The sequence below is a fragment of the Nomascus leucogenys genome, chromosome 22a (assembly GCF_006542625.1).
Source record: "Nomascus leucogenys isolate Asia chromosome 22a, Asia_NLE_v1, whole genome shotgun sequence".
NCBI classification, from domain to species: domain Eukaryota; kingdom Metazoa; phylum Chordata; class Mammalia; order Primates; family Hylobatidae; genus Nomascus; species Nomascus leucogenys.
In genome coordinates, this window is record NC_044402.1 from 117,248,301 (window position 1) to 117,275,237 (window position 26,937).

General features: G+C 50.4%; 1 protein-coding gene across 1 annotated transcript; it reads right to left on the reverse strand.

The window, feature by feature from the left end:
* Nucleotides 1-483: 483 nt before the first annotated feature.
* IGFBP5 (insulin like growth factor binding protein 5) lies at nucleotides 484-23,942 on the reverse strand. Its single transcript, XM_003254058.3, has 4 exons — nucleotides 22,788-23,942; nucleotides 7,214-7,443; nucleotides 6,475-6,594; nucleotides 484-5,250 (listed from the first exon to the last, which is right to left on the reverse strand). Exons 1-4 carry the CDS (start codon nucleotides 23,122-23,124, stop codon nucleotides 5,119-5,121), a joined length of 819 nt encoding a protein of 272 aa, XP_003254106.1. The 5' UTR covers nucleotides 23,125-23,942; the 3' UTR covers nucleotides 484-5,118.
* Between the last annotated feature and the right edge of the window lie 2,995 nt (nucleotides 23,943-26,937).

The following is a 26,937-nucleotide window of genomic DNA, read 5'->3' on the forward strand; positions in this document are numbered from 1 at the left end:
TTCCTTAAAATCTTCTCCAAGGAGCAGAAACTTCTCATTTGTCTAAGGGTGGATGAAGGTCACTTTACTTCATAGCAAAGGCTGAGATGAAAAGATAGTAATAATTGTTAATAGAACAGTAGGGGAACAGGTGCTGAATATTCCCAGTTCTCAGGGCTTTGGGGACATTAACTGGTTGAATCCTCACAGCAGCTCTATGAGGTTTTACCCACAAGGAAATGGAGGCCTGAGGAGGTTATGTAGGTTGCCCTGGGTTCCATGACTGTGGTGGCTTTCCGACAGATGAGGAAGGGGCTGCTGGAGCTCCAGGGGGAGTGCTTGTCTTGGGGGCTGGGGAGTTCTCTCTGGACCATGTGGCTGCTCAGCCCTGATCCCGCCGGGGGCCTTTCTCCATCCCCTCTCGGCTGTGACCTGAGGAGAATCGGGGGCTTGCCTCTCCCTCTGCCTGCCTTCCCTGAGCCCTCGGAGGAAGCCAACGCAGGCTAACTGAATGCATAACTTTATTAAATAAATGCTTTGTCATGACAAAAGACAAAGATCAAGGAGTAACATAAATTATAAGTTGAATAAATAGTATACAGCAATCTTCACTTTTTAAGAAAATGTGAGATCCTTTGTTGGTTTTTTATTTCCTTAAGTACAAAATGCTAAACAGGAGCAGAGCTCTTCCGCATTCAGGTGTTTTTTTTTTTTTTTCTGCTTTTTTTTTTCTCACAAACTGGTTGTATTCGTTGATTTATTTTTCCATCCTTTTCATCAGTAAAGATTATCATCATTTATTTTTGTTTTTAAAGTTGAAAACAAAAAAGAGGAGAAAACAGAGTTATGGTATGAATGTATGTAAAACTATAGAGAACTACAGTAATATGTACTGTGGTTATTGCTGTCTTCAAAAAAAAAAAAAAAGAAAAAGCAAAACAACAACAACAACAACAAACAACCGGTAGGCAACTCGGAATCTGAAGGAATCTTGTCTGACAACTGTGCTATCCATGTGGGCTACTGTGTGACAGTGGCAGTGGAGAGGAGACTCCGGCTGGTGGCTGGGAACCGGTGGAGTGAGCGGGCATAGGGAAGCTGGGGTCCCCTTCCCCTCGGACCCTCCCCACCTTCCCTTTCCCCATCCCAAAGGATTTCAGGAGAGGAGGCCAGAGTCTGTGAAATGACTAAACTATATACTCCATTAGAAAACCAAGAAAGTATGTTTTAAAATAGAAACAAAAGCCTAAGAGAAAATAAAAAGTGGAGAAACAGTGCAATGTAATTCTTGCACTTTAGTGGTTTTAAAAACACAGACAGTACAAGGCCCAGGTTGCTGGTTGGTGAAACCCCCACCCCTCGTCCCTCCTCCACTTTGCAAAATGGAGCCTCCTTTCTCTTGGAAGCCAGACATGTCCTCTCTGATGCTATGGGGTTTCTTCTCCTTAGAGCTCTTCTCTGAGGTTCCCATTCTGGGCCGGAGCCCTCTCAGGGGTGAGTGGATGGATCCGGGGTACTGTCTCACCTTGAGGGGGGCTTGGCGGTTGCCGTGGCACCCTGTCTCGCTAACCGCTGGGTGGTGGGAGCAGGGTGGTTGAGGCCCACCCTCTAGGGGAGGCCAGCCCTGTGGGGGTACCATGGAGGCCACAGAGGTGGTTGTGGGGAGATGGGGTGAGAGAGAAGGGGCATGATCAGAAAAGGGCCTCCCTGGACCTCGTGCGCCTGCCTTCCTCCTCTCATGGGGCCAGTGTCCCCAGGCCTGTCTGTCTAGGCCTGGCTGTCAGAGAAAGGTTCCAGTCTCTTCCTCCCCAGGTGCCCTGCTTTGCCAGGTGGGTCAGGGGAGGCTGGAGGAAGGAGGGTCAGTCCTGGCTGGGCTTCCCTATCTCCTGGCAGTCACGGGAAAGACAGAGGCATCTTCCCCACTGCCGGAGTGAGGCACAAATCTAAAGGGGATGGGAGAGACCTTCTGTGGGTGTGAGTGTGGGAGTGGGCAGCACTTAGACCCGGAGCCATGGATAGCCCGGAGTCCAAGGTCTCTGGGTGAGCAGACAGTCGGCCAAAGGCCAGCCTGGAGTCAAAGAGACCCCTGCTTAGATTGCCATACTCGCACCATTCCAAACCTGCCTCCCTCACACCCTGCCACGGGGGAAGAGGTGCCGTCTTCTTCCAGTGCCTCCCTTCCCAGGGTCTCCCCACCCTGGGCTCAGCCAGACCGCCCATTTGGGAGGCTTAGTTCCATGTGTCCATGAAGGCCCAGCTTCTCTAGGGAGTGACCAGCTGCCCAGGAGAAACTCCTGCATGCAGAAGAGACTCACAGGTTTGGGTTAGCAGGCACGAACTTCGGAAACCGGAAGAGGCTGGCGCACTCACACCAGGCTCTAATCCCCCACCTGATGGCTGGCAGCAAAAAGCCAATGCAAGGGGCAGAAGCCTGCTCAAAGTCCAGACGCAGTGTGCGAAGAGAGAGCCCCTCTCAGGAATCAGGTCCAGGCTGGGAGGAATGTGGGGGGAGCTTGTAGTTCCTGGCTCAGTCTTTTCTTAGGGGAGTGGCACCCCAGTATCCACTTGGCAGATCCTAGTTGGATAACTGCTCAAGATGCAAAGGAAGAATGGGTGGAAAGAACAGTGATGTGGAAGAGGTTTGGGATACTGGCCTAAGACATACAGAAACGTGAGTTGGGTTTAGGGGACAGCTGTGCAGAGAGATGGGGCGTGCTGACTTGGCAGGTCAAGTCCTTGTGGCTGCTGGCCCTATCGGGCCCCTTTGTCTCATGAAGATTGAGCACTTCTCCTGTCCCCAGCCAACTGTCCTGTCCAGGGGCATAGGAGATAGCCCCCAAGTTCTATAGCTATAGGGTTCCCATCAATTGAAACAGATTTGCTTTTTCGCTATTCCTCTTCGTAGCCCCAAATTCGTTGTTGGAGGCGGTCTCCACTGTGTCATGCCGTGAGCAAAGAGTGAAGAGAGCTGTGTCCACAGCACAAAGGGGTCTCTTTGGCCAGTGTCCAAGCCGCCTTTCCTGGATATCTTCAGCCTTAAAGAACAGTCACAAGGCCACCCATTTGTTGAGGAAGTCATTGGAGAATGGGAGTTTTCTTGGTTCAGAATCTGGCTGCTGAGTGACAGCATTCCTGAATCATGTGTTCCCTGCTTGTCCCAGCCTTCCTTCCATCCTCCACCCCAGGGAGGATGCAGGGACTGGCCAGAATGGAGGAAGAGCTGGAAAGACTCGTGGGCCTCAGTCCCTCGTTGCAGGCTGAAGGTGGGCAGCGGAGCACATAGCCTTGTCCCTTCCAAAGCATGGCCAGTTTCGACTGATTGTTCCTATCTGGCTTCTAAAGTCTAGCACCCTCCTAAAGTTACTCACCTTCCCTGGCTCTGTGGCCAGGATTAAGCTCATTTCTATTTTGCAACCCATTCCCCCATTTTCCTCTCTTTCCTCTCAAATTCCAGAAAATACATACGGCGGGGAAGCTAAGGAAATTTCTATTGGCTTTTCCCCCTTTCTGCTGCTTTGCGCCAAAGCTAGAATGGAACAGCAGCCCCCTGTCCCTTCAGCCCTCTGTTCCTCCCCACATCGACTCTGGCCGGAACCATCCATCTCACTGTTCTCCTGCATCTAAACCTTTTTGCCACCATCTCCCTCTGCCATCTCTTACTTCAGTCTCCCTCCTGCCCTGCCAGCGTGGAGAGTGAGGGAGGCTTCCAAAAATGCACATTCTGTTCAGATGAAAGGAAAAGGCTGGGGTGGGATTGTTGGATCCATCGTGGACCTGTTGGGCTCATGTGGTGTGGTGTCCGGAGACTGTGACTTCCTGAGGGTTTAAAGACTAAAATAGGATGGACTGAGGCGCGCGCTGTGCACCACGGAGGACTGGCTTCTGCCTGGCTCGGTGGGTGCATATGAACACACGTGGGGAATCACTGTCAAGTCTAGTACTGTGCCCCACAAAAAAGCTGTTTATTGCTCACGGGAAACTCTGCCTCGAGGCAGGCAAAAATGCTATTCTGGGTTGTATTAGGAGAATATGGGTTTTCTCAGTTTTCCCAGAATGAGGAAGCTCCTCAATGCCCCATAGGAACTACTTTGAAAAGTTAATGCAAACCTTTGAAAGAAAGGAAGAAAGAAAAAAACAGAGAAAAAGAATAGATTTATATGCCTATATATGACTATATGGTGTCTTGTAGATAAATACAAGCCCACTTTTTTTTTCAGCCTATCCTCCCCCACAGAGGCTGCTGCACTACTTACAAATTGAATTAAATGAGGGCTGAAACCGCACGCTTCAGCATGTACTGTAGTCACCCTGGAAGAACAAGTCTTTCCAATATTGGGGCATGTATTGATTTCTAAAAAAAAGTCTGCCTGGGGAATAAAATACGCACATGTCTTTCATATTCATAGATCTGCTTCCGAAAACCTCTCTATTTAATATCACTCAATTATGAAGTTGTTTTGCTTTCAGAGGAATGGAATGCATTTTAGTTTTTATAAATTTGGGGAGAGACAACACTCTGCCCAGGTAAGAGGAGAGGAAGCTCAGGGGTCCAGCTGTCCATACTGCTGGCTAGAGGAGGAGACAGATCCGGGAGAGGCCCTGGCGTGTTTTGCCTTTTCCTTTCTCCCCCTGACCAATCTATACTGGGAAACCCCAAGAGTGTCATTGAATGCCACATCCTGGGCTGCATCTTCTAGCGCCCACCTCTCCCGACCCCAGGCCAGGGCTGGATGTGAAAGTTGGGCCCCTCCCTGGTCTCAGTGCATTTCCTTCCTGCCCACCTGCTTGTCTTCCTTTTCCTAACTCTATTCATCTTTCTCTCTCTTCTACACAAACACTTCCTTCCCTTCTCTTCCTCTCGTTCTTCCTCTCTTCCCTTCTCTGTTCATCCAACTTGCCTCAAAAAGAAAACCATTTAAAGGGGGGGTGTCTTTTTAGCTTTTTGCCTCTCTGTTGTTGCCATTTTCGAAGTTGAGCCCTTGCTAGAGATTCCGAGGTCCTCAGTTTCCTCAAATAGATAGATATGTATTTTTCCCTTAAATGAGATGAAATGAGTGGCGTCCTGGGGTGGAGGGAGGCGCTGGCTGGAGTCGGGGCTGGGGGTGGGAGGGGGTGAGGGAAGGGTGGGGGGAGGACGAATCACTCAACATTGCTGCTGTCGAAGGTGTGGCACTGAAAGTCCCCGTCAACATACTCCATGCCTGGCAGCTTCATCCCGTACTTGTCCACGCACCAGCAGATGCCACGCTTGCGACCACGGGAAGGTTTGCACTGGGGTGAGTAGAGCAACAGGTGATGAGGACGGCCGCACCCCAGGGCTCTGCTCCTCCCTGCCCGGCCTCTTCTCTACTCCAAGGCAAGACTCTCATCCCCAGAGAGTTGAGGGCGCTAGACCCGACCCTTGGGTTTCTGGTGTCCCCGTTTCATGGAAAGACCCAGGGAAAATGTGAATTTAGGCAGCCTACCCTTGGCTAGCTCCTTCAATCCCTTTGTTTCCTTCTTTTTCAGACATGGGATCTCGTTATGTTGCCCAGGTTGGTCTAAAACTCCTGAGCCCAAGTGATCTGCCTGCCTCAGCCTCTGGAGTAGCTGGGATTACAGGCGTGAGCCACTGTGCCTGGCTTACAGTCCCTTTTTAAATATTACCCATTCGAGTTCCCCCAACCTGAAACTCTGCAGGGATTCTCAAGAGAGTCATGATCCAATAATAATGATGATGGTAATAATAATAACAGGAGGAGGCATCATTTGTGGTGTTATCATGTACCAGACACCACTCAACGTTTGGTATGCAGTAGGTACTGTTCTAAGTGCTTTACAAAGATCAATCACTTACTCCTCATTCTCCATTTTACACAAGGGTCTGGAGGCACAGAGACATTAAATGGTGAGTAAGGGGACACAGCTAGTAAGTGGCAGAGCCAAGATTTGCCCCACTGTGGCCTGGCTTTTATATTCAGATTATTGGTGCCCTTAAATCAGCATCAGGGTCACCTGTTCACCCCACAGTCCACCCCAGGTCTACCAATCAGAAACTGCAGGGGTGGGGCCCAGCCATCAGCCATGCCCTCCAGGGATCGAATGCCCTTGGAAATCTGAGAACCATTCCCAAAGGGAAGCCTGGCTGTGAAGGGACATGGGCTGATTTCAGGTGGTACACAGAGAAAATATGGTTTAAATTCCTGAGTGTGCGGTGCACCAATGATACATGCTGTGCAATAGTGTTACAGACTTTGCTTTTGCAATGAATTCATGTAGCTAAGGCGAACTGTGGAAAGCATATGGATTACGGCATAGGAGAGAATGAGGAAATGGATTACAGCGTAGTAGGGAATGTGGAAAGTCATGATCGTGGTATATGAATGGGTATCTGAGGCCCAGGAAATGCTAAGTGGTTAACGGTGGAAACCTTAGGCACTTGCCCAAGGTGGAGTTTCCTGGCAAGTGCCATTTTCGGAGCCACCTGAGCCTGGGAGCTCAGGGCAGGGGACGTACCTGCTTTCTCTTGTAGAATCCTTTGCGGTCACAATTGGGCAGGTACACGGCACGGGGCACCATGCGTGGGCTGGCTTTGAGCTCCTGCAGGGAAGCCTCCATGTGTCTGCGGCAGGGGCCCTGTGGGGACAGGAGGGTGAGAGGCGTGGCGAGACCAAGGGAAAACCACCCAGCTGCGCTGACGAATGGCCCAGGGGGTGGGGGCCGAAGGGTCTCGGGAGGAAAGTGACCACCTTTGGTTCTAATCATCTGGTACCAAAGATCTTTCCTCCCTGTCACTTGTCACATGTGCTGGGATCATACAAAGCCTGCCTTTGGCCAGGTATGGAGCCATACTTTCTCTTTTGTGTTCCAGGCCATCCCCTCCCCTGCAGCTTTTCTCTTCTGCTGAGTAACAATGTCCAGAGGTTCCCGTCTCTAGATGCTCTAGGAGAATATTCAGTCTCTGCCTTGGACTGGACACAGCTGTAGGGCCCAGGTACCTGGTGTGTGGCTGCTGGGCTGGCACACACTCTCCTCAAATGAGCACCGCCTCTATTCCCACTTACTCGCACAAGCCCTTGGTTCTGACAAGTGTATGCTCTGGAAACTCTCCTCCCACATCCTAAGCTGAGCCACATGGTGGGCTGTAGGTCCTCTGCCAGGTCTAGCCTAAGCACCTCCTGCCGCCATGAATGTCCATTTAGATGCAGGAAAAGGTCAAAAGCCGGGGGGGAATGAGGGAATCCCCGAGATGCACCTGCTCAGACTCCTGTCTCATCTCAGGTGCAGAGATGACCCGGGGGTGGGCAGTGTTCTCGGCTCCCCCCACAAACTTGGACTGGGTCAGCTTCTTTCTGCGGTCCTTCTTCACTGCTTCAGCCTTCAGCTCGGAGATGCGGGTGTGTTTGGGCCGGAAGATCTTGGGGGAGTAGGTCTCCTCGGCCATCTCAGAGGTGGTGGGCTCCTCGTGCTCACGGGAGTCTCTCTCTGCAGGAGAAGGAGCCGGAAGGTCAGCCCCCATGGGCCAAGGTGCACATGGCCAGAGCCCAGGGCTGGGCAGTTTGGGGTGAGGGGAGTAATAAAGGCTGAAGCAGATGTGTCTCTGCTCTGCTGGAGCACACCCTGAAAGCAGGGGGATAGGAACCAGGAAGCAGAGGGAATGCTCATTTAAGTGGCAGAAAGTTTCTGGCATGCTTGGAGTCAAGCAGAGAGCATAGGCAGGGAGACTTCACAGAGGAGGAGAATCGAGAGACTGATGGACTGATGGGTGAGGACGGAGCGGGCCTTCTGGGGGCAGGAAGGAGGAAGGGCGAGGAAAGTGGCCTCTGCAAGGATGAAGGTGGCAGTGAGCGGTTTGCTTGCCGGGGGATGGTCAAGTAGATGGGACCTGGCTGGAGGTGGGGCTGAGAAGTAGGAACCCGGGAATCTGGGCCCACGGAGGAAAATGACACAGCCAGGGCATGGACGAGAAGGGCAAAGGCTGTCCTGTTAGTGAGATCTTTGCACTTTCAGAGCTGCTGGATGTTGAGGTCTCTTTGGACCTGGGGAACCTAGGAGGAGGGGGTCCTGGGGTCTGGAGCAGCAGGGTGGTGAGGACCTTCATAAACGGCAGGAGGAGGGGACGAGAGAGCCAGAAGTGTAGGCCCGGAGGGGACTGGCGTGGGGCCAAGTGGAACTCGGAGGCCTCGCTCCGACTCTGGCTCAGAACTGGTGCCATGCTCGGGGGCCTGGGAGGCTGGGACGTTACTCAGCTCCGGACTGAGAGAGGCCGACAGCTGGCTGAGACCGGGACAGTTATATATAGGAGTGGCTTGGTGACAGTCTATACTTAGCTGGCTTTTGACCTTTAGAGAAGTAAGACTTTGTTCATGTATTTGTTGATCCTTAATTCCACCCGTCCGGCCTTTTCTTGGTGCGCAGATTTCCCCTCAATTCTTATCTCATAGGCATCCATCCCTGGGTCCCCCTCTCCTCTCAGATCCTTGACCTCCCCCAGCCTCAGAGGAACCAGAGTGGGGGAACTTTAGATTGTTGTTTCCAGGCGGGCAGCGTGTGGCCAGGATGCCCCACAGTGGGACCAGGTGCAGGGGTGAGTGGAGGTGGGGGGCCCTGTCTTCATTGCCTCCCTCTTTTTTCAAATACTGGAAAGAGAAAATAGAGCTTTGAGTGACCTTAAATAACTGAAATGAGGTGAAAGAAAATTCTGTTCTCCATCTACTCCATGATCGCTGGGATGCCCAGGAACAGTGACCGCCAGACATCTGGGATGGGGAACAGAAGAAGTGGGTAGAATTCCAGGAAGTAGGGGTGGGGTGCAAGGAAAGAGAAGCTTTTTAAGAAGACACTGTTTTATGCCTCTGGGCAGGTATAGAACCCGACTTCTGAGCTTGCAGCCCTGGGCAAGTTCCAGGTGTGAGTTAGGAAAGGCATTTGGACACCTGGCCTAACCTAGGCAGGATGGCAGGTGGCAGGAAGCACCCAAGCATCTGTTTCTCTCTTGGCTCAGGATTTGTCAGGTCTCATGAAATAGGTATCTGGTCTTTAAGGCCTTGGCAGAGAAGGTCCCTGCCCTAAAGAAGCCTCCAAGGGTTCGCAGCGTTCCTGGTGGTGAGTTGCTTTGGGTATTTATTCACAGGAAAAGAAGGGAGGTAATTACTGGAGAGGAAGATGATGACTCGGAGAAAGCAAATAGCAAGGTGGTGGGCGGGCTCTCCCTGAATAAAATGCAACCTGAGAGTCCTGGTACCCCTTCTGGCCTCTCACCCCCTCTTCCCAGTCGTGTCTTGATGTCCCAGTACCTCGATTCTGCTCTATCAAACCCTGCTGTGACGACTCATCAGTAGGGTGACATCCCTAGTAGGTAGAATGCAGGATTCTAGGGATTGGGGTCATGGTCTGGGGTAAACTGACTTTTCTTGGTTGTAGTGCAAGTGAGATTGGCAGGAGGAAGGGAGAAGCATGGCTGGTTTGGGGACTTTGTACAAATTGAAAGGCTGGGGCTCCATCATCTAGTAACACAGGCCTCACCCCGAGGCTCAGATCTTGGAGAAGAGGGAGTAAGGAGAGGCAGTGCTAACCATTGCACAGAATGGCTTTTAGGCCTGTCTTATTGAGGGACTGGAGGCACGCCACTCAAACTCAGCATCACCAAGCATTCTAATCCTCAAAAAGTAGTTGACGCCTGTAGGGGGAGGGGCAGGCAGGAAATGGTGGCTACTGAAAGCCTAGAGGGGGTTCAGGTTGGAGAAGCCTGGACCCCTTCCCCAATCAAGATTGTAACTGGATAAAGTGAGGGCAGGTGGGGGAGTGGGCTGGCTGCTGACCAGCGCATGCGTCTCTGTGTCTTCTTCAGTGGGCTGCCCCAGCCTGGCCCGGAGAGCCAACACATTGTCACCTCTTCAAGGGGAGAGAGCCTGGGAAGCTGGCTTCTCTCCTGTGGCTGGTGTAGCAGTTCCTGGAATCCTTTCCGTAGGCCATGTAGTCCATCCCCCTGTGTCCAAGCAGAAATAAGCATCTATCTCTCTAGTTCTTAAGGACATCTGAAATGGGGGTGCCATTCCATCCTCCTCTGGCTACCTGTTGGGGGAGGCTCTGTCCATTTGGTCAGAGGGTGCCCTTCTCCAGCTGTCATTTCAGCTTATTCTCTCTTTAGCCCTGGGGGACACAGAAGCATGGTGGCCCACCGCCTTCCCTCAACAGCTCTTCTCAAGACCTTTCACCTTTTGGGACTTTTTCTAAGAAGTGCTGTGGGCTGTCCTTAACCTTGAGTCACCCTTTCTGGGAGGGGGGTGGGGCTGTTGACAAAGGTTTGACATGCCTTGGGGTAAATTTATTTTGACCTCTTTTCTTTGAACGTGTTCAAGTACTGCCCCAGGGCCAAGCAACCGTGATACTGGCATACAAAATGTAGATTCTCATATCTCTCTTCATTTAAGGAACTCAAAACGCTTTTGCAAACTCTCTCCTTTTCCCAGCCTCCCCAAGGCGAGTCTCCTGAGGGCACACCTTCCCCAGCTTTGCAAGCTTTTTGGCTGCTTCTGAAGAGCAGGCTTAACGTTTTGATGTGCCTCCCAGTTTCTGGTGCCACTTAACCCCATGGGACCTATTCCTTAGGCAGCAGCAGAGTCCAGTGTCGAAGATACTAATCAGGATCTTGTGGTCACCTATAGGCTCCAGAGAGAGCGGAAACTTGGAGGGGAGCCAGGGCAGAGCCACAGAGATTAAAGGGCTGGAAAGTAAGACTGGAGCTGAGTGCCAGAAGCAGCTAGCTCGACTCAGCTGCTCTGTGGCTGAGTCATAAATAGGCTTTCAATTTTGGAAGGGTTTAAGTTTTAGATAAAACAAGAAGGAACAAGTAGACTAGCTACTCTGGAGCTATTTCATCAAGAGAAAATGAACTGAGGTTGCAGAAGGGATCTAGGCAGGATACCCGGGAGGATTTCCTGGTGAAGATTGTTCTGCACGTGAACAGCAAAAGAACTCAACAGTCAGCTCTGGAACCTGTTTGACAAACAGGTCAATATCTCCATGTGGCCAGCAGAGGGCGTGGGAGACTGACACCCACACAGCATGGGCGCACTTCTAGGGACTGGAAGCGATTTTTTTTTTTTTTTGAGACAGAGTCTTGCCCAGGCTGGAGTGCAGTGGCGCAATCTCGGCTCACTGCAAGCTCCGCCTCCTGGGTTCGCGCCATTCTTCTGCCTCAGCCTCCCGAGTAGCTGGGACTACAGGCACCCGCCACCATGCCGGGCTAATTTTTTGTATTTTTAGTGGAGATGGGGTTTCACCGTGTTAGCCAGGATGGTCTCGATCTCATGACCTCGTGATCCGCCCGCCTTGGCCTCCCAAAGTGCTGGGATTACAGGCGTGAGCCACCGCGCCTAGCCTGGAAGTGTTTTTAAAATCTGGAATTTGGAATTGAGCATGGTGGCTGATATCTGTAATCCCAGCACTTTGGGAGGCCAAGGTGAGTGGATTGCCTGAGCCCAGGAGTTCGAGACCAGCCTGGACAACATGGTGAAACCCCCCTCTCTACAAAAAAAAACACAAAAATTAACTGGGCATAGAGGCGTGCGCCTGTAGTCTGAGAAACTCAGGAGGCTGAGACTGGAGGATTGCTTGAGCCCAGGAGGTGGGAGGTTAGAGATGGGAGGTTGGAGATTGGAGGCTGAGGCTGAGGCTGAGGTGAGCCATGATTGCTCCACTTCGATAGCTCAACTGCACTCTAGCCTGGGGGACAGAGTGAGACCCTGTCTCACAGAAAAAATAAATCTGGAATTTGGGTGCCTCTCTCTCCTACTTCTGTAATAATCACTCAAATAAAACCCTTCCTTCTGTTTGTGTGTCTGCAGGATATATTTAAAGAGTCAGGGAGACAAACAAGCGAGGCTCAGAGAGAACCCATGTGTGGGAGAGTGAAGGCAGGTGAGGGAGAGGGGAACAGGGCTTCTTTGTGCATGGCATTCTGCTGTTTCTGTAACCTGCAATTGGAAAATGATCCAGGAAGGAAGAGAGACATATTCCAGACTTCCCCGCCCATGAGATGCTGTTCTGAGAGGGTTTTGCAGAGGATGGGAAATGTGGAATGCTCAGCATCCATTTCTCCTGCTGGGATCTATGGACGCCAGACCTTACCTTCATAATCCTATTCAATGACTAAGGGAGGGGATGATGATAATATTTTCTGGATACAGTATTTACCTTTGGGGTGGGATCTAAATCTCTGGTTTCTATATAATACCTCCAGTCCTTCCCACTGGCTCTCCAATGCCTCTAGCCCCTGCCACATTTGGGTGACCAACTCAGTCCTCTTTCATTCATAAGGAGTTCCCCATACACCCCCGTGCAGCAGCATCCACAGAGGTACACACGGTACATGGGCCTCTCCCCATGGTAACATGAACACGTGTTTGAGGACTGCACCATTCTCTATGTCCTGGCAAACACAGAGAGTGTCATGATGCAAGCCCAGCTGCTACAGACCTAGAGGCATCTTAGGGTGAGAAATACCGCATGCTGCACAATTGCACAACGCATGTACCCTGCCCAAGCTCAACCACTTTCTCCAAACCTGCCCTTTTGCCACGGCTGTTCTCTTCTGGCAGAGTCTGAAGGGTTCTGATTCCACCTTGCTTGCTAGTCATAGCAATGGATGGATCCAGGTGGAGACCTGACTGCCTAAAATCTAAACCCCCCACCCCAGGACCTCTTAGTCACACCCTGGTGCTATTAACAGCCTGTTCCTGGGCTGGTGTTAGTTTATCACTCTATCTCGCTTGACCTAATAATCAATTGTAAGAGAAAACTAGGTGACCCAGATATTGTGCCTTAACTTACAAAAATTGAAGAAACAGAGGCATCTTTGAAATTCACAGTCCAGGAAGAGTGTCGGGCTTTGCCAGGCCACCCAGACCTGGGGAGATTCTCCCATCTCCTTTTCTAGACAGAAGATAAGATGAGGACGCCTAGAATCTCTCTACAAAGAATGAAAAAGAGAGCTGAATTTCTTCTGGGTTTCATTCTAGTCCCCTCTGCGGAATTTAAATAGCCAACTTCTTAAGGGCAGAGCTTTGTCATTTCTCTTTGTCTCACCAGCATATAGTATTCAATAAATAACCTTTAAATGGAGAGATGTGTAAATCTGCCCAAGAGGCAAAGAGAAGTAGGTCTGGAAGTATTTCTGTAATATAAGCTGGGGCTTAGAGCCCAGTGCATGCCTTGGGAGGTTATCTCATTCATGCCCCTGCCCTGAAGCAAGATAACCCTGCCACAGGGCACAGGGAGGCAGACAGGTGAGCACCATGGGTGTGAGAAACAGCAGGGGTGCTCCTGGATTCACTGGGCTTCTCCTTGGCCTAAGGCTACTATACATTAATGTACCACTTAGGCCGGGCATGGTGGCTCACGCCTGTAATCCCAGCACTTTGGGAGGCCAACGCGGGTGGATCACGAGGTCATGAGTTCGAGACCAGCCTGATCAACATGGTGAAACCCTGTCTCTACTAAAAATACAAAAATTAGCCGGGCATGGTGGTGTGTGCCTGTAATCCCAGCTACTTGGGAGGCTGAGGCAGGAGAATCAGTTGAACCTGGGAGGTGGAGGTTGCAGTGAGCTGAGATAGTGCCACTACACTCCAGCCTGGGCAATAGAGTGAGACAAAATGTATATACACACATATATATATGTGTATATATTTAATATAGTAGCCACTAGCCAATGTGGCTATTTAAAAAAATATTAAATAAAATGAAAAATTCAGCTCCTCAGTCACTCTAGCCATATTTCAAGGACTTCGTGGCCACATATGGACACTGCAGACCTACAACGCTTCCATCATTGCAGAAAGTCCTACTGGTCAGTGCTGGCCTGACGGCACTGGCCTGTGCCTGGGTATGGATGAAAATACTGAGGCCCAGTCTAGAATGTTCTGCAGTTCCCCTCCTCCCTTGCCAACCCTAGGTCCCTAGCCAACTTGCAGCCACCAGCTCCTCCCTACAACACAAGGCTGGTGGAAGCATGAGGGATTGGCTGTTCACTGCTTTAAAAAATGTAAGACATGTCTCAGTCTCTTGAAGTCTGTTTCCCAGCTGTGGATGTCAAATGGCTCTTCTGCGCTTGTGTGTGTGCGTTTGCAGAAGGAGAAAGGCCATAGTGGTTGTGGCAGGGGTGCGGGGGAAGGCGCTGTGGGGCCTTCCAGGGAAGCGGCAACATCATCGCTTTTCCTACCCATCCCATCTCTGACCAGCACCTGCCTGGCGCCAGTCTCTCTCAGAAGATGTTCTTTTGTTTGTTTGTTTTTTGTTTGTTTGTTTTTGTTTTTACTCGATCGTCAGAAATAGGCATGCATGTTCTGGGTTCTTTTTAACCTGAATTATGGGCTGAGGAGGAAATGAGCACTAACCTTTCAAGAAAAAAACAAACCCCCAAAGCTATCATCCCAAAAAGCAGCTGTAAGAGTGGAGGAAAGCCAGGAGGAAGACCCCGGAGGGGAGTTGAACAGACTCAGAGTCCTACTGACTGGATGATGAGGGCTGTAGGTGTACCCAGCTGAGCCCCCCTACCCCATTTTAGGCCAGGAGAACTAACATGGTTAGGTACTCTAAACCAACAGCAAAGCTGGCCGAGCTGGGAATATATCTCTATCCTTACCAGAGAAATACAGACACCATGTAGTATAGTGGATAACCATTCAGAATCAGGAACCAGACCACCTGGGTTCAAATCCCAGCCCACTACTGAATAGGTACAGCAAACTGTGCCACCCTAAACCTTCAGTTGCCCTTTCTGGGAGGAAGATGAAGCTGTTGACAATAGCTCAGTAAACCTTGGTGCAGCTTTGGCAACACAGCAAGACCCCATCTCTACATAAAATGAAATATTAGCCAGGTGTGGCAATGTGCACCTATAGTCCTAGCAATGGGGAGTCTGAGAAGGGAGGATGGCTTGAACCCAGGAGTTGGAGGCTGCAGTGAGCCATGATTGTGCCACTGCACTCCAGCCTGGGTGACAGAGTGAGACCTTGTTTCTAAGAATAAATAAACAAACAAACCTTGGTACAGACTTACTTTGACCTTACTTTCTTTCTTTTATTTTATGTATTTTTTGAGATGGAGTCTCACTCTGTCGCCAGGCTGGAGTGCAGCGGCATGATCTCGGCTCACTGCAACCCTCTCCTCCCAGGTTTAAATGATTCTCCTGCCTCAGCCTCCTGAGTAGCTGGGACTAAAGGCACGCAGCATCACGCCCAGGATGGTCTTGATCTCTTGACCTCGTGATCCACCCGCCTCAGCCTCCCAAAGACCTTACTTTCTTCTTCCTTTTTCCAAATCGGTTTTCTCACCTGTGTTATGGGAAGGATGGCAATGGCCCCTTCTCCCTTATATTCTGAGGATTAATCAGGGTGATGCGTGCTAATTCATTCTCAGCACAGGTCTCTGCCTTTGTAGTGCTCTGTTTCCTACCACCTCCCTAGTTCCAATCATCAACTAAAAATTTGGTTGCTGTGACACCTGGTTGACAGACACCTACTTGTAGACCACAAGATCTAAGGCTCCTTGGACTGCAGGAAGGTCTTCCAGAAAGTGTTGGCTCAACCTTTGTCTGTGGGGGTCTGTTGGCCAACACCAGGTGAAAAGGACTTGGCACAGGTGCTCTGTGGACCTGTCTCCACTTAGAGAACTCCTCCTGGGAGTCCTTCCTCTGCCTAACCCATTCCTTCATGCTGCGTTAAGGGCACTTAGCCTCCTTCCCTGAAGATATATAGAGAAAAGGGGGCCCACCGCCCTCCACAGTGTAGATGCCACAGGTGGGAAGGTGACACCTCACAGAGTAAGGGGCTGAGGTCCCGCTTACATCTGCCCCACTGTCCAGGGACCAGAGGTAAAGAGAGGCTCCTTGTTTTTTTCTGATGCCAAACTAGGATTTGGGGTTGTGACTCTGGTTCACATTTCTTGGTCCCTGGGAAGCAGCTGGCGATAACTGTACACATAGGAAATACATGCTGATGCACAGGTCCCTGGGTGAGAATCTCCAGCCAAGCTTCTTTTGGAGTTGGGGAAGGGGCAGCATGCTTAGTGGAAGTGTCTGTCTGTTCCCCATACATGCCCCAAATGAGAAGGTATTGGTGGGGGGATAGGTGGGGAGCAGCCTCTGGAGGAAGCACTGGGCTGCTTTTCTTCTGGCCACTTTCCCATCATGATCCACCACAGCCAGTTCAGAACATTGCCAGCCGCAGCCACATTCCCCCAAAGTTCTGCATGACCAGAAGGGGCAGCAGGGAGGAAGTAGGGTTTACTCTTCTCTCCTGAGGCCCCTAAGAAGGTGCCCAGGCTCTGCTAGGGACCAAACAAGGGAGCCCTGCCTGTCAACGAAAGCTGAGACTCCTCTTTTTTGAGTCTTTGGGAGCAAAAGGAAAGAGTGGGGACAGCAGTTCCCTTCTCAGGTGAGAGAGGGGTTTGCTGGTAGCCACTAGCCACGTGCAGATACATACTGAACACCTGAAATGTGGCCCGGGGAACTGAAGAACCACATTTTAAAATTTATTTAATTTTAATTAGTTTAAATTTAAGAACAGATACTCAACTCAGTTATTGGAAAGATTTTAAAGTATGTTTGGAATGCTTCAGGTATGTGACTCTGCTTTTTCAACTGTAAATTTTATGAAATCTAAATACAGATCAAGTATTTCCAATGAAAATTTAGTGTCCGAATTGAGGTGAGCTGTAAGTGTAAAAAACATACCGGATTTCAAAGGCTAAATATGAAGGAAAGAATGTAAAATATCTCATTATAATTGTTTTATTTTGAGCATGTGGTGAAAGGATATTTTGGATATATTCAGTTAAAATATGTTATTACAATTAATTTCCCTGTTTTTTTTTTTATCTTTTTAAAAAAGATGTGGCTACCAGAAAATTAAAAATGACAAATGTGGCTTGTATTATGTTTCAATTAGAAGTGCTGTTCTAAATGATCTGGAAGAAGAGTCATCCTGGCTGAGGTGACAGAGGGGTGTCACAGTCCCAGTTCGGGATAACTGGAACCCACATAAAACAACTCAGAGAATCAGCAGAGGTCATCTGAGGCCTGGCTCTGAGTGCAGATTCAGTGGGACCTTATTTTAGGCCAGGGAAAGGGGCCTGATGGTTTAGGTTGAGGGGTCAAACATGAGATAACTGAGTTCATTTAAAATGTTCCTATAGTTCACCTGGCAGGTCTGACTTAGTGGAAAAAGGGGCCTATCTTATCTGCCTCCTTCCTAAGCATCCCAGAAGGAGGAGCTGCCACGGCCTCCAGGATGTATTACAACGGCTCTCAGCACTTCCTGCAGCGTAACCGGAAGTCCCCAGCTGCCCTCTGGAAGCACATCTCTCCTCTCCTGCTGAAAGATCTGAGACACACCTGCCTATGAAAGCCAGGGGGCCCTCATGCTCTCTTCCTTATCAGCTTTGGTGGTGTATGGCTTTCCTTCTCTCCTTTGGATGCAGAACTTCCTAGTTACCACACTCACCCCACCCAACCACACCCTCCCTCGATCTCTGCTTTCTGTTGGCACCACGTGAGGACTGTGCTGTTGGAAGCGGGCCACTTCTGCACCGTGTTCTTCAAGACTACAGGCCGCTGCACAGCTCAGAGGCAGCCAGGGCCTGCCTGCCTCTCCGCATCAGGAGAGCTTCCTGTCATGTAGAAAATGAGGTTTGGCGCATGGACCTGAAAGCTGGGCTGAACACCCCTCCTTCACACCCTCCTGGTCCTCTTTCTCTGACCAAACCACTAGCTTAAGCCAGGCTTGTATGCAAGACTGTGTAGAAAAAGGGACAGAAGTGAGTGTGAAGATAAGAGAGTGTGGCCCTCTCCACTTTGGGGCCGCTTCACTCCTTTTCCTACTGCCCCTAAAACAGAGCGCCTTCAGATTGTGGGTTCTTATGTCATGGTGTGATAGCATCTGGCAGTGTTTGCCAAAGGCCTTACTGCAGGTTAGCCCAGGCCCAGGCACGAGCCCCAGTGACTAGCGAGAAAGCCAGGAATGGCTGAATGCAGTGCTGGAGCCCCTGCCGGGAAGAGCTGAGTCCCAGCCCCTTGTCTGCCTCTAATCCTGCTGCCACATCTTGGGCAAGTGACTTCCCACTCAAGGCCTCAGTATCCTCATCCTAAAACTAGGACCTTGACTGTGATGATGGCTATGCGTTCCTTCCAGCTTTAACATTCTTTGGCCAATACCCAGACAGTTCCTGGAGAGACACTAGGACTGAGCTAAGCTGAGTGGCCAGGCACTAACTAACTAACCTGGTTAGGTGCTCTAAGCCAACAGCATAGTGGCCAAGGTGGGAATATAACCTCTCCCCCTCACAGAGATGTTCAGTCACTCCTCTGGATTTATGTTTTAAAAAAAGAGAGAGAGAGAGAGAAATGACATCATAACAGAATTTATGGAAAGAAATGAAACTGGAAATAAAAGGGGGGGATTTCACTGGTATTGGGGGAGAGGAGTAGAAGCCTACACTGCCTTCCTTGTTTATTTTATTATTGATTTTTGCAAGTATGTAATCAATATGTAATCAGTCTTACTGTTTTGAATAACATGTCCAGATTGCAATTTAAGGACAGTCTCTGGGAATTGCAGCTTTTGGACCAACTGTAGAGAAAAAGCAAATGTAAAACTAAACAAACCCCTCCAAATCGCCTGCTTGACTCTCAATGCAGCCGTTCTCCCGCCCTCTTCCCTTCTGCTCTGGCCCCTGGTTGGTACCTGCTCTTTATGATCTTCTTCCAGTTTCTGGATGTAGTGGGTCTGGAGTGTGGTGGTCTCTTCTCCAGAGTTTTATTTTCCACACACTAAATATCTTAAAAGTTTCATAGGCATTGCTCAGGTACAAAGTAGAAACTTTAGACAAGAATTACCTCCCCTTCCCGCTGGCTTCTTCTTCGCTCCATTAAGGGGGCCAGGGCTTCTGCAGGGAATTCCTGCTCCCATGCCCTTTGCTGTAACCCTCACGATGACCTCTGGCTCCTAGGGTCAGGCGGGTCCACCCTCTGCAGCTGCAGGCCCACCTGCCTGCTCAAATCCAGCCCAAGCCCCGGGACTAACTCACAGCTGCTCTGACTTAAAACTCAAGCCCTCAGGGGATGCCTTAGAGTTGGGGTGGGGGGTCGGGGGGGTGGATGGAGAAGGGCAGAGGGAAGAGTAGGAGGGAGGGGTGAGAAAGGGGAAAAAGAGAAATGGAAAGAAAATGAGCTCTCACTAGGGCTAACTCTGCTTGTTCTTCCAGTCTGAGCTGACACAGCAGAAAGGTGGGGGCGGGGGGAGGCGGGGGCCGGGGCGGGGGCGGTGGGCGGAGGTGGCAAGAAAAGTCCAGTTAAAGCCCCATCTCTTCTTCCCAACTCCCGTTTTGGTTGGCTCAGGGCAGCCATCCTCTCAAAGACTTGTTTCAGAGGGAGGGGGTGCGGGTGGGAAAGGAATTTGGCTCCTTCAGTTTTCCATGATCTTGCTCAACCCAGACATAAATTTGGCCAATAAACCTAACTCTGGAACTTGACTTCAACATGGCATTTAGACCAGGCTTGGAGTAGAAGCCAGGGTGATGGAGGCCAAACCCCTCAAAGAAGCAAAGGCTGAATTCACTTTTATTTAGGTAATGCTTTTGCTTTCTTTTCCAGAAGCCTATTTTTTTGTCCCACGGTGTCTCATTTCTTAATGACAGAACTGAAAGCCAGAACCCACGGCTCCCTACATCTCAAACTGAATGTCTCACCAGCACAGAGGAGACCTACCCGAACCCCGGTATCTATGCTGGAGACCAGCCCATCAAACCTCATTGCCCACCAAAAATGCCCGAAAGCAAACCCAGTACTTCCTTGACTCCCTCCACTCACCGCTATTTACTGAGCTTTGCCCATCAAATAACTCCCGTCTTTCATCTCCCTCCAGCCTCACACACATTCTTTTTTCCGCATCTGTCTCTGCTCCTGAACTGGCCAGAATGAAATGCAGAGCCAGGCTCGCTCTCAGCACCCTGCTCTCGGGCCCACTCCCTCTCCAGTTGCTCAGCAACAGCCTAGCAAAACACCCTCTCCTCTGCCCTCTCCTCTCCCTCCCAGAGGCTTTGGCTGCCTGCCACCTCACTCTCCTCTGCTCCCCATTTCTGATTCCAGAAATGCACCTTTTTTGGGTTATACATGTTTGGTTACATATAAATATATGTAATATAGTATATAACATATACACAATATATAATACGCATTATGTAGATATAATATGTCGTGTGTGTGTGTGTGTGTGTGTGTGTGTGTGTGTGTATGCTGCAACTGCGGGAGGGAGGGAGCAAATCCATATCTGCAAGCTCAGATTTTGGCGGGGGTGGGGGAGAAGAGGGAGGTGGGAGGTGGGTTGGGAAGCAGGAATTTTGGCTAAAGGACCAAAAGGGCACTCTCCCTCTCTGTCCATTTCTCTCTCCTTAAGAACGGTCTCTACACCATCTCCAACTTTTTGGGGACCCGCCCAATGGTTGTCCGGCTAAAACGCCCTTTCCAGGAGCGCCCACTCCCATCCCATCTGTTCGGGAAGAAGATGTCGGCACCAGCCGCGGTGGAGCGCCGCCAACCAGCAACAGCAGCCGGCCGGGCACCTGCCTTCGGCGGGGTGGAGTTGGAGAGGAGTGCTGGGGAGGGGGCGGGTAGAACAGGCGGCTTCGGGTTGGCTCAAAGGCACTCAGAAGGTGGGGGTTGAGCAAGGGGCGGCAGGGAATTCTACAGGGGATCTTGTTTGGACTGAAGTGTCGCGTGTGTGTGTGTGTGTGTGTGTGTGTGTGTGTGTGATGCGCCCTCCGTGCTCGCCTAGCAATTGCGCGCGCGTGCGCCCTGCGTGCACACCCGTCACACTAGCCACATCACACTACACGCTTGGCAAATAATAAGTGGAGCCAGGATGCGGCTGAGTGACACCTTACGTACTTTCGGTGTGACTGGATTGTTACCCAGGGCGGTCGCTTCCAAGCCGGGAAATCAATTAATGTTTTCCCCCTCCGCTAGGCTTTTCCAAATCCACATCCCCCAAGATGAAGGCGGGCAGGACCGCCTTTAAAAAGTGGATCTTAATAAAAATAATCTCACAAGCCGGTCTCTGGAGTTCCCAGGGCGGGCACGTCTTCCCTTTTTCCTCTTTTTGCAGGCTGCAACCTGGAGATCGACTACCTCTTGCAAAGCTAGAGGGGCTGGCGCCTGCACCACTCAAACCCTGCAGGGTTTGCGGGGACGGAAGCTGAATACAGGAAGCTCTCCGGCCTCTTGGCAAGCGCGGACGCACTCCTCTCCTGCCCTATAGTGACTGAAGTTTGCACTTAAGAAAACTCATGTTAGGGTGCTCGTGAGTAATGGAAAGGGACAGGGAGGGATAAGGGGATTGCCCCCGTAACTAAACTGTCTCCGTAACTAAACTACGCCAAATAAACATTGTTTAGCCAAGTTTTAACCCCTTTTGGAGAGAATCAATAGCCAGTTTAACGTCTTAGAACCCAGACTTTTATGTAGTTTATTTAACTTTTTTTTTTTTTTTAACTAATGATCAGGTAACTCTTTCCAAAAAGAAACTCAGTCTAAGGGGGTAGAACTGTTCTGATTGAACAAGTAGCTCTGTCAATCATTTCAACCCTAGACTCCTGGCGCCGAGAATTTGGGGGCGGTGCAACCCGGGGGCGGGGCAGGAGGAGGCGAGGCTCCCAGTGCGTGGCTTTTCTGTCTCCGCCCCCTGAATTTTGCATTCTGCGTTTCCAGGGCCCCTCATGCACTTAATCCACACCCACTTGTGATCTGGTTTAAGAGATGGGGGGGCGGGGTGGGGGGATTGCGGAGGGAGGAATTGCGGGGCGGGGGTGGAGGTGGTGGTGGTGCCAGGAATCTGCATAGGCGAGGAAGTTGAAAGATCTGAATCTCACATCCCCTTTTGCCTCCCAGCCCTATGTCCACCTTTCATCCTAGGTAAAATCTGAATTGGAGAGGGGGAAAAGGAATTAGATTCAGAAACGAACACCAGGCACAGAATATCAAACCCTTCCTTCCTGCTCTTCCCCACCCCCACCCCGCACCCCCGCGCTCCTAAAGTATTTTTCCCTTCCTGGGATAAAATAAAAGTCATTTTGCAGTTAAATATGTTTTACCATCTACCACAGGCAATCATCTTCAATAAAAAGCAATGGTTATGCACATGGGAGGGGCATCAGGGCTCCCACCCGAAAGGCATTAGCTACCAAGGATGTGGGGTGTTTGTGGTGTGTGTGTAGGGGTGGAGGGATAGAAACGTCTGGAGGCAAGGGGATGGAGGGGCCAAGAGGGACAAAGGTGGAATTAGCTCGGAAGATGGGTAATGCCTCTCTCTCCAGGCCGCAATTAAAATAATATTTTAACAAAAGAGATTTTTTTCCAAGTTCTGAAAAATACGTATGCGGGGCGCGAGGGGGTAGAGGAGGGAGTTGATAATGTAACATACACTCTTTCAGACCGTAGATAGGGTACCAGGGGATTTGGACCTTGTGACCGAATAGGAGCTCAGAATCAGTATTCGGACAGAGTAGGGGGAGGGGGCGGGCAAGGTGTGGGTAGGAGGAAGGAGGAAGGAGGAAGGAGAAAGAGCGAAAGCTGGGATAGACTCGGCTAGACAGTTCCCCAGGGTAGCAGGATCCTCCAGGACTCCAATTCCGAGGTGCAAGGACCCTCCCCGACTACTCCCGAGCTGCACCCCAGCTCGAAGCCACTTGCTGCGCAAAGCGCGCGGGCCCGGCCGGTCCCGTGTCCCCCGCCCGTGCGCCGCGTAACTGACTGGCACACCGAGCGCGCTCACCGATCTTGACTTGCTCGCGGTAGCTCTTTTCGTTGAGGCAAACCCCGCGGCCGTGCAGCAGGGCGTGCAGCGGCTTCTCCTCGTCCTGCCGGGGGAGGCAGCGCAGCCCCTGGGCGCAGCGCTCGGTGTAGACGCCGCACGACTGCCCCTCGGCCAGGGCGCAGGTCATGCAGCAGCCGCAGCCCGGCTCCTTGACCAGCTCGCAGCCCAGGGGGCTGGGGGGGCACATGGAGAGGGCTTTCTCGTCGCAGGGCTCGCAGTGCACGAAGGAGCCCAGGCTCTGGGCCGGCCCCGCATAGGCGGCCAGCAGCAGGAGGACCGCGGTGAGCGACACCATCTTCTCTTAGTCGCCCCCTTTACCTCGGGGTGGGGCAGGAGAGCGAGAGTGCAGGGATAAAGGGGCCAAGAGGGCGCCCGGAGATTTTTTTTGTTTTTGTTTTTGTTTTAAAATTTCTGGCAGGTAGAGCAGGTGCCCTCCCCCAGACACTTGCAAAAATGTAGAGAGAGGTGGAGGACTGGGGTGCCTGCGAACAGGTCCCAGTTGCAAGAATTAAAGCCTTGCAACAGGTTGGGGGAAGCAGGGCAGCGCCAGGTGCACGCAGTGAGCGGAGGCCGGAGAAACCCTCAAGCCTGAGCGGGTCAGAATTATAGGAGGAAAAAAGCCACAAAATTGTTCACCCCCAAGCAACCACCGAAATAATGAGCTCGGAGGCAGTGGAGATGGCGTTGGGGGTGGGAGAGAAAAATGGATTTATCTTTAAAATTTTTGCTTAAAATCTAAAATATACCCCGCTCCTTTCTAACCCTCAGCTGCCAGCGGTGCGCGGCGCCGCAGAACAGGTAAGAGGCGTTGGCTGCAGCCGAGAGGGTGGGAGAAAATGTTGAAATCAAGAAATAATAATAAAAAAAAAACCAAACAAAAAAACCCCAAACCCTAACACCTCTTTTCTCCCACTTTGCCACCTCCTCTTCGAAATTCGCAGTTCTACGCGAAGTCCGGAGAAGGGTGAAAACGGAGGAGGGGTAATGAAAAGGAGCAAAAAAAAGGAAAAAGCCCACACTGCTTTGCAGCTCTTTCCTAGCTCTTTTCCCCTGCAGAAGTTTCCAAAGAGACTACGGGCTTCGGGCGAGCAGGCGCTTTTAAATAGCCGGCCCCTGGCTGCCAGCCAGTTTGTAGCTGCAATTTGAGCTTCCCAACACCCAACTCAGGCAAGGATGCCAAGGAGCTTTGCAGTACAAACTCACACGGGGTGGGGGTGGGGAGAGGCCTTCTAGACACAAGGGGGCTCCCCTTCGCTCCCTGAACAGCGCCCTCCTCCCCTCTGAACAGCGCCCTCCTCCCCGCGGAATGTAAGAAAGGGGCAAGGGGGACAGGCTGGGGCTACAGAGAATGGGGAGGAGGTGGAGGGGCCAGTGGAAGACAGAGTTCTTCGGAGCAGGGTGAACACAATGAAGAGAGTAACTTCGTCTCCCCCTCTCTCCTATCCCTTAACTAGTCAAGGCACAGGCTGAAGGGAGACGTATTTTCTTATTAGCCAACTGGATATACCGTGCCCAAGAAATCTTCCTAAGCTTCTGCAATTGACTGTATGCTGGTGTCTGTTTCCATGTGGGGTGTGTGTGTGTGTGTGTGTGTGTGTGTGTGTGTGTTTGGGGGACAGGTAGTGTAGGATGGCCAGTGATGGCTGGTGAGCTAAATTTAAAAAAAAAAGAAAAATTGAATTTCTCCCCTAAAAGTCTGGAGAAGAGGATTTAATCAGGGGGTTTCTGTACTCATGATGAAGAGGTGACCACTTTCCTTCAGCTATGTTGGCCAGGGAGGTTCTCTCTCTCTTTCTGTCTCTCTTCGTGTGTGTGTGTGTGTGTTGTGTACCTACAGGAATGGACATTCATACAACAGCATTACTGAGAGCAGTGAGTTGCAGAGATGGACACTTCGCAGGAAATGCTAAGTCTGAAAACCTTGCATGGTGGCCTAAAGTGTCCTTGTGTGTGGGGTTCTTAGAGGGACGAAAGGTGGATTGGAGTGACACTTCCCTCTCTGTCATTTTGCAGAGGTATTTCTATTGGGCAGGGCCACATCCCTGGAGGGAGTGGGTGGCAGAGTAGCGGGAGGAGACCTTGTGATAAGTTGATAGGTTAGTTGGTGCTTGTAGGCACATCCCAGGAATATGAGCTGACAGGACCACAGGACCTGCTTGGAAGAGGTCCTGACCAGGAACCGAATCATGCCACTCGAACCTCTTTAATAAAATGAAAGAAAACTAAGGCCTCGAAAAAAGGAAGGTGGTGGTTTTAGCCTTTTCTGAAATTGACCTGAGTGGGCCATGAACCTCATAGGCAAGTCAGAGAGAAATGACCAGTGTCACTGCCCCTGCTGGGTGGACTTGGTGTGGGCTGTTACACCTTTTACATTGTGCTTCCTCCCTTGAGAAGTATTCTAACTTTCCTTTGGAGAAGGGGCTGCATTTCATGAAGTTTGCCACTAGACTGCACCCTTATCTATGATAAGAATTCTTTCTGGAGGACTGCTTTTAAGAAAATATTTTTTCTTGCTCGTTCAGTTCAGGAGCATCTCACTTTATGCCGTTAACACCCCCAGATCCTGATCTCTCTTCTCACTTATCTATTTGCCGAAACGCACATTTTAAAACAAGGCTAACATTTAAAGTTATGTCTTTGCCTGTATTGCCAAAGGGGGTTTAGGTGGTGGCTGGGAGAGGGAGGAGAATTGTGTGTAATGATTAAAACAAAAAATAGCAGCAAGGCTCCTCTTAATTTCTTCTTTTCTCTGTCTGAGGGCTTGGTAAGGTAGGAACTAATCAATATTCAAAACTTTGGTGGAAATATTTTAGAAGTGAGGGAGATCATGTGTTATTTTCTCATTTGTGTCAAGTTCAGACTACAAGAGTGGCAGCAGAATGCGTGCAGTATGTTCTCTTCCCTGCTCCTATTTCTTTCTGCACACCCTTAGCAGCTCAGCCTGCCTCAGGCACACTGGTAGCTTTTCAGATGATTGGGGGAAATTGTGGTACTCCTTCCAAAGAAACATGAGTTGCCTCGTTCCAGTCACCCTGTATTCTGAGAGAGATGGCCTCTAGTGACACCTCTTTTCGTGTAGCCAACTTCCAATGGCTGGATAATACAATATGTGAAGACAGGTAAAAGGAGAGGGAATCATTCACAGAAAAGATAAAAAGGGTAGAGAGAAGGGAGGAGGAGAATGTGGTGGGAGCTGGACCCTGGGGCAGAGCAGTACAGGGGCCATGGAGAGAGGTTACTCTGCAAGACTGTAAATGTTAAGCAGCCATTCTTCTTTTTTTTTTAAATATACTTTAAGTTCTAGGGTACATGTGCACAACGTGCAGGTTTGTTACATAGGTATACATGTGCCACGTTGGTGTGCTAAGCAGCCATTCTTTATCTCCACTTAGAAATGGGCTTAAGTTATAAGGGATTCAGAGACTGGAGCTGTTGTCCAAGAGACCCTGGGATAGGCTTCCCGAGAGGGCATGAGAGAAACCTCAGTAGCCTGGGATTGTCTATAGTAATTTCATCCAAAGATGGAGGACTGGCCAGATGGGTGTTGTTTCTGAGCCCATAATTAACATATGACAGTGGAGTGGGAAGGTGTTGGTGTTGTTACTGCAGGATACGAGATTATGGAGGATGCCTATGAGCCTTACTTGATTCCATTTTCCCCTTCACTCCATTCTGGAGGTCTAGATCTGTTCACAATCACCTTTAGAAAATTGCTTCTAGAAAAAAAAATAGTTTGCATCAACCAGAGTAATTGGGAGGGGATCATTAATTCCTGCCAGATACAAATGTTCCCTTCCTGGAGACCCCCCTTTGCTGCCAGCTTGCTTTCGCTGTCATGGGCTTCCCAACTCTGGCATAGACTAGCTTCTATACCTGTCAACTGCATCTTTTTCGGGGAAGTAGTATTTAAATATCAACCACTTGTGTCCCGTTTCCCCGGAGATCACCCCTCCTCTTTCCTTTAAAAGATTAACTGCTTATCAAAACCAACTTTCAAGAAATGCAACGGAGTGAAAGGCTTATGCTGTTTTATCTGGATAACTTTTCAAAGGATAGATAGCGTTTTCATTTTATAAAGCTTTGGATTCCTTACCTGTGGTCATTTTCT

What these genes read in the sequence shown, in the direction of transcription:
- IGFBP5 (XM_003254058.3), bottom strand. Translation starts at nt 23,124, where the DNA reads ATGGTGTCGCTCACCGCGGTCCTCCTGCTGCTGGCCGCCTATGCGGGG. An exon ending in CCGCGAGCAAGTCAAGATCG is followed by an intron (nt 7,444 to 22,787) that starts GTGAGCGCGCTC and finishes CTTCTCCTGCAG; the next exon opens with AGAGAGACTCCCGTGAGCAC. An exon ending in GATTCTACAAGAGAAAGCAG is followed by an intron (nt 5,251 to 6,474) that starts GTACGTCCCCTG and finishes TACTCACCCCAG; the next exon opens with TGCAAACCTTCCCGTGGTCG.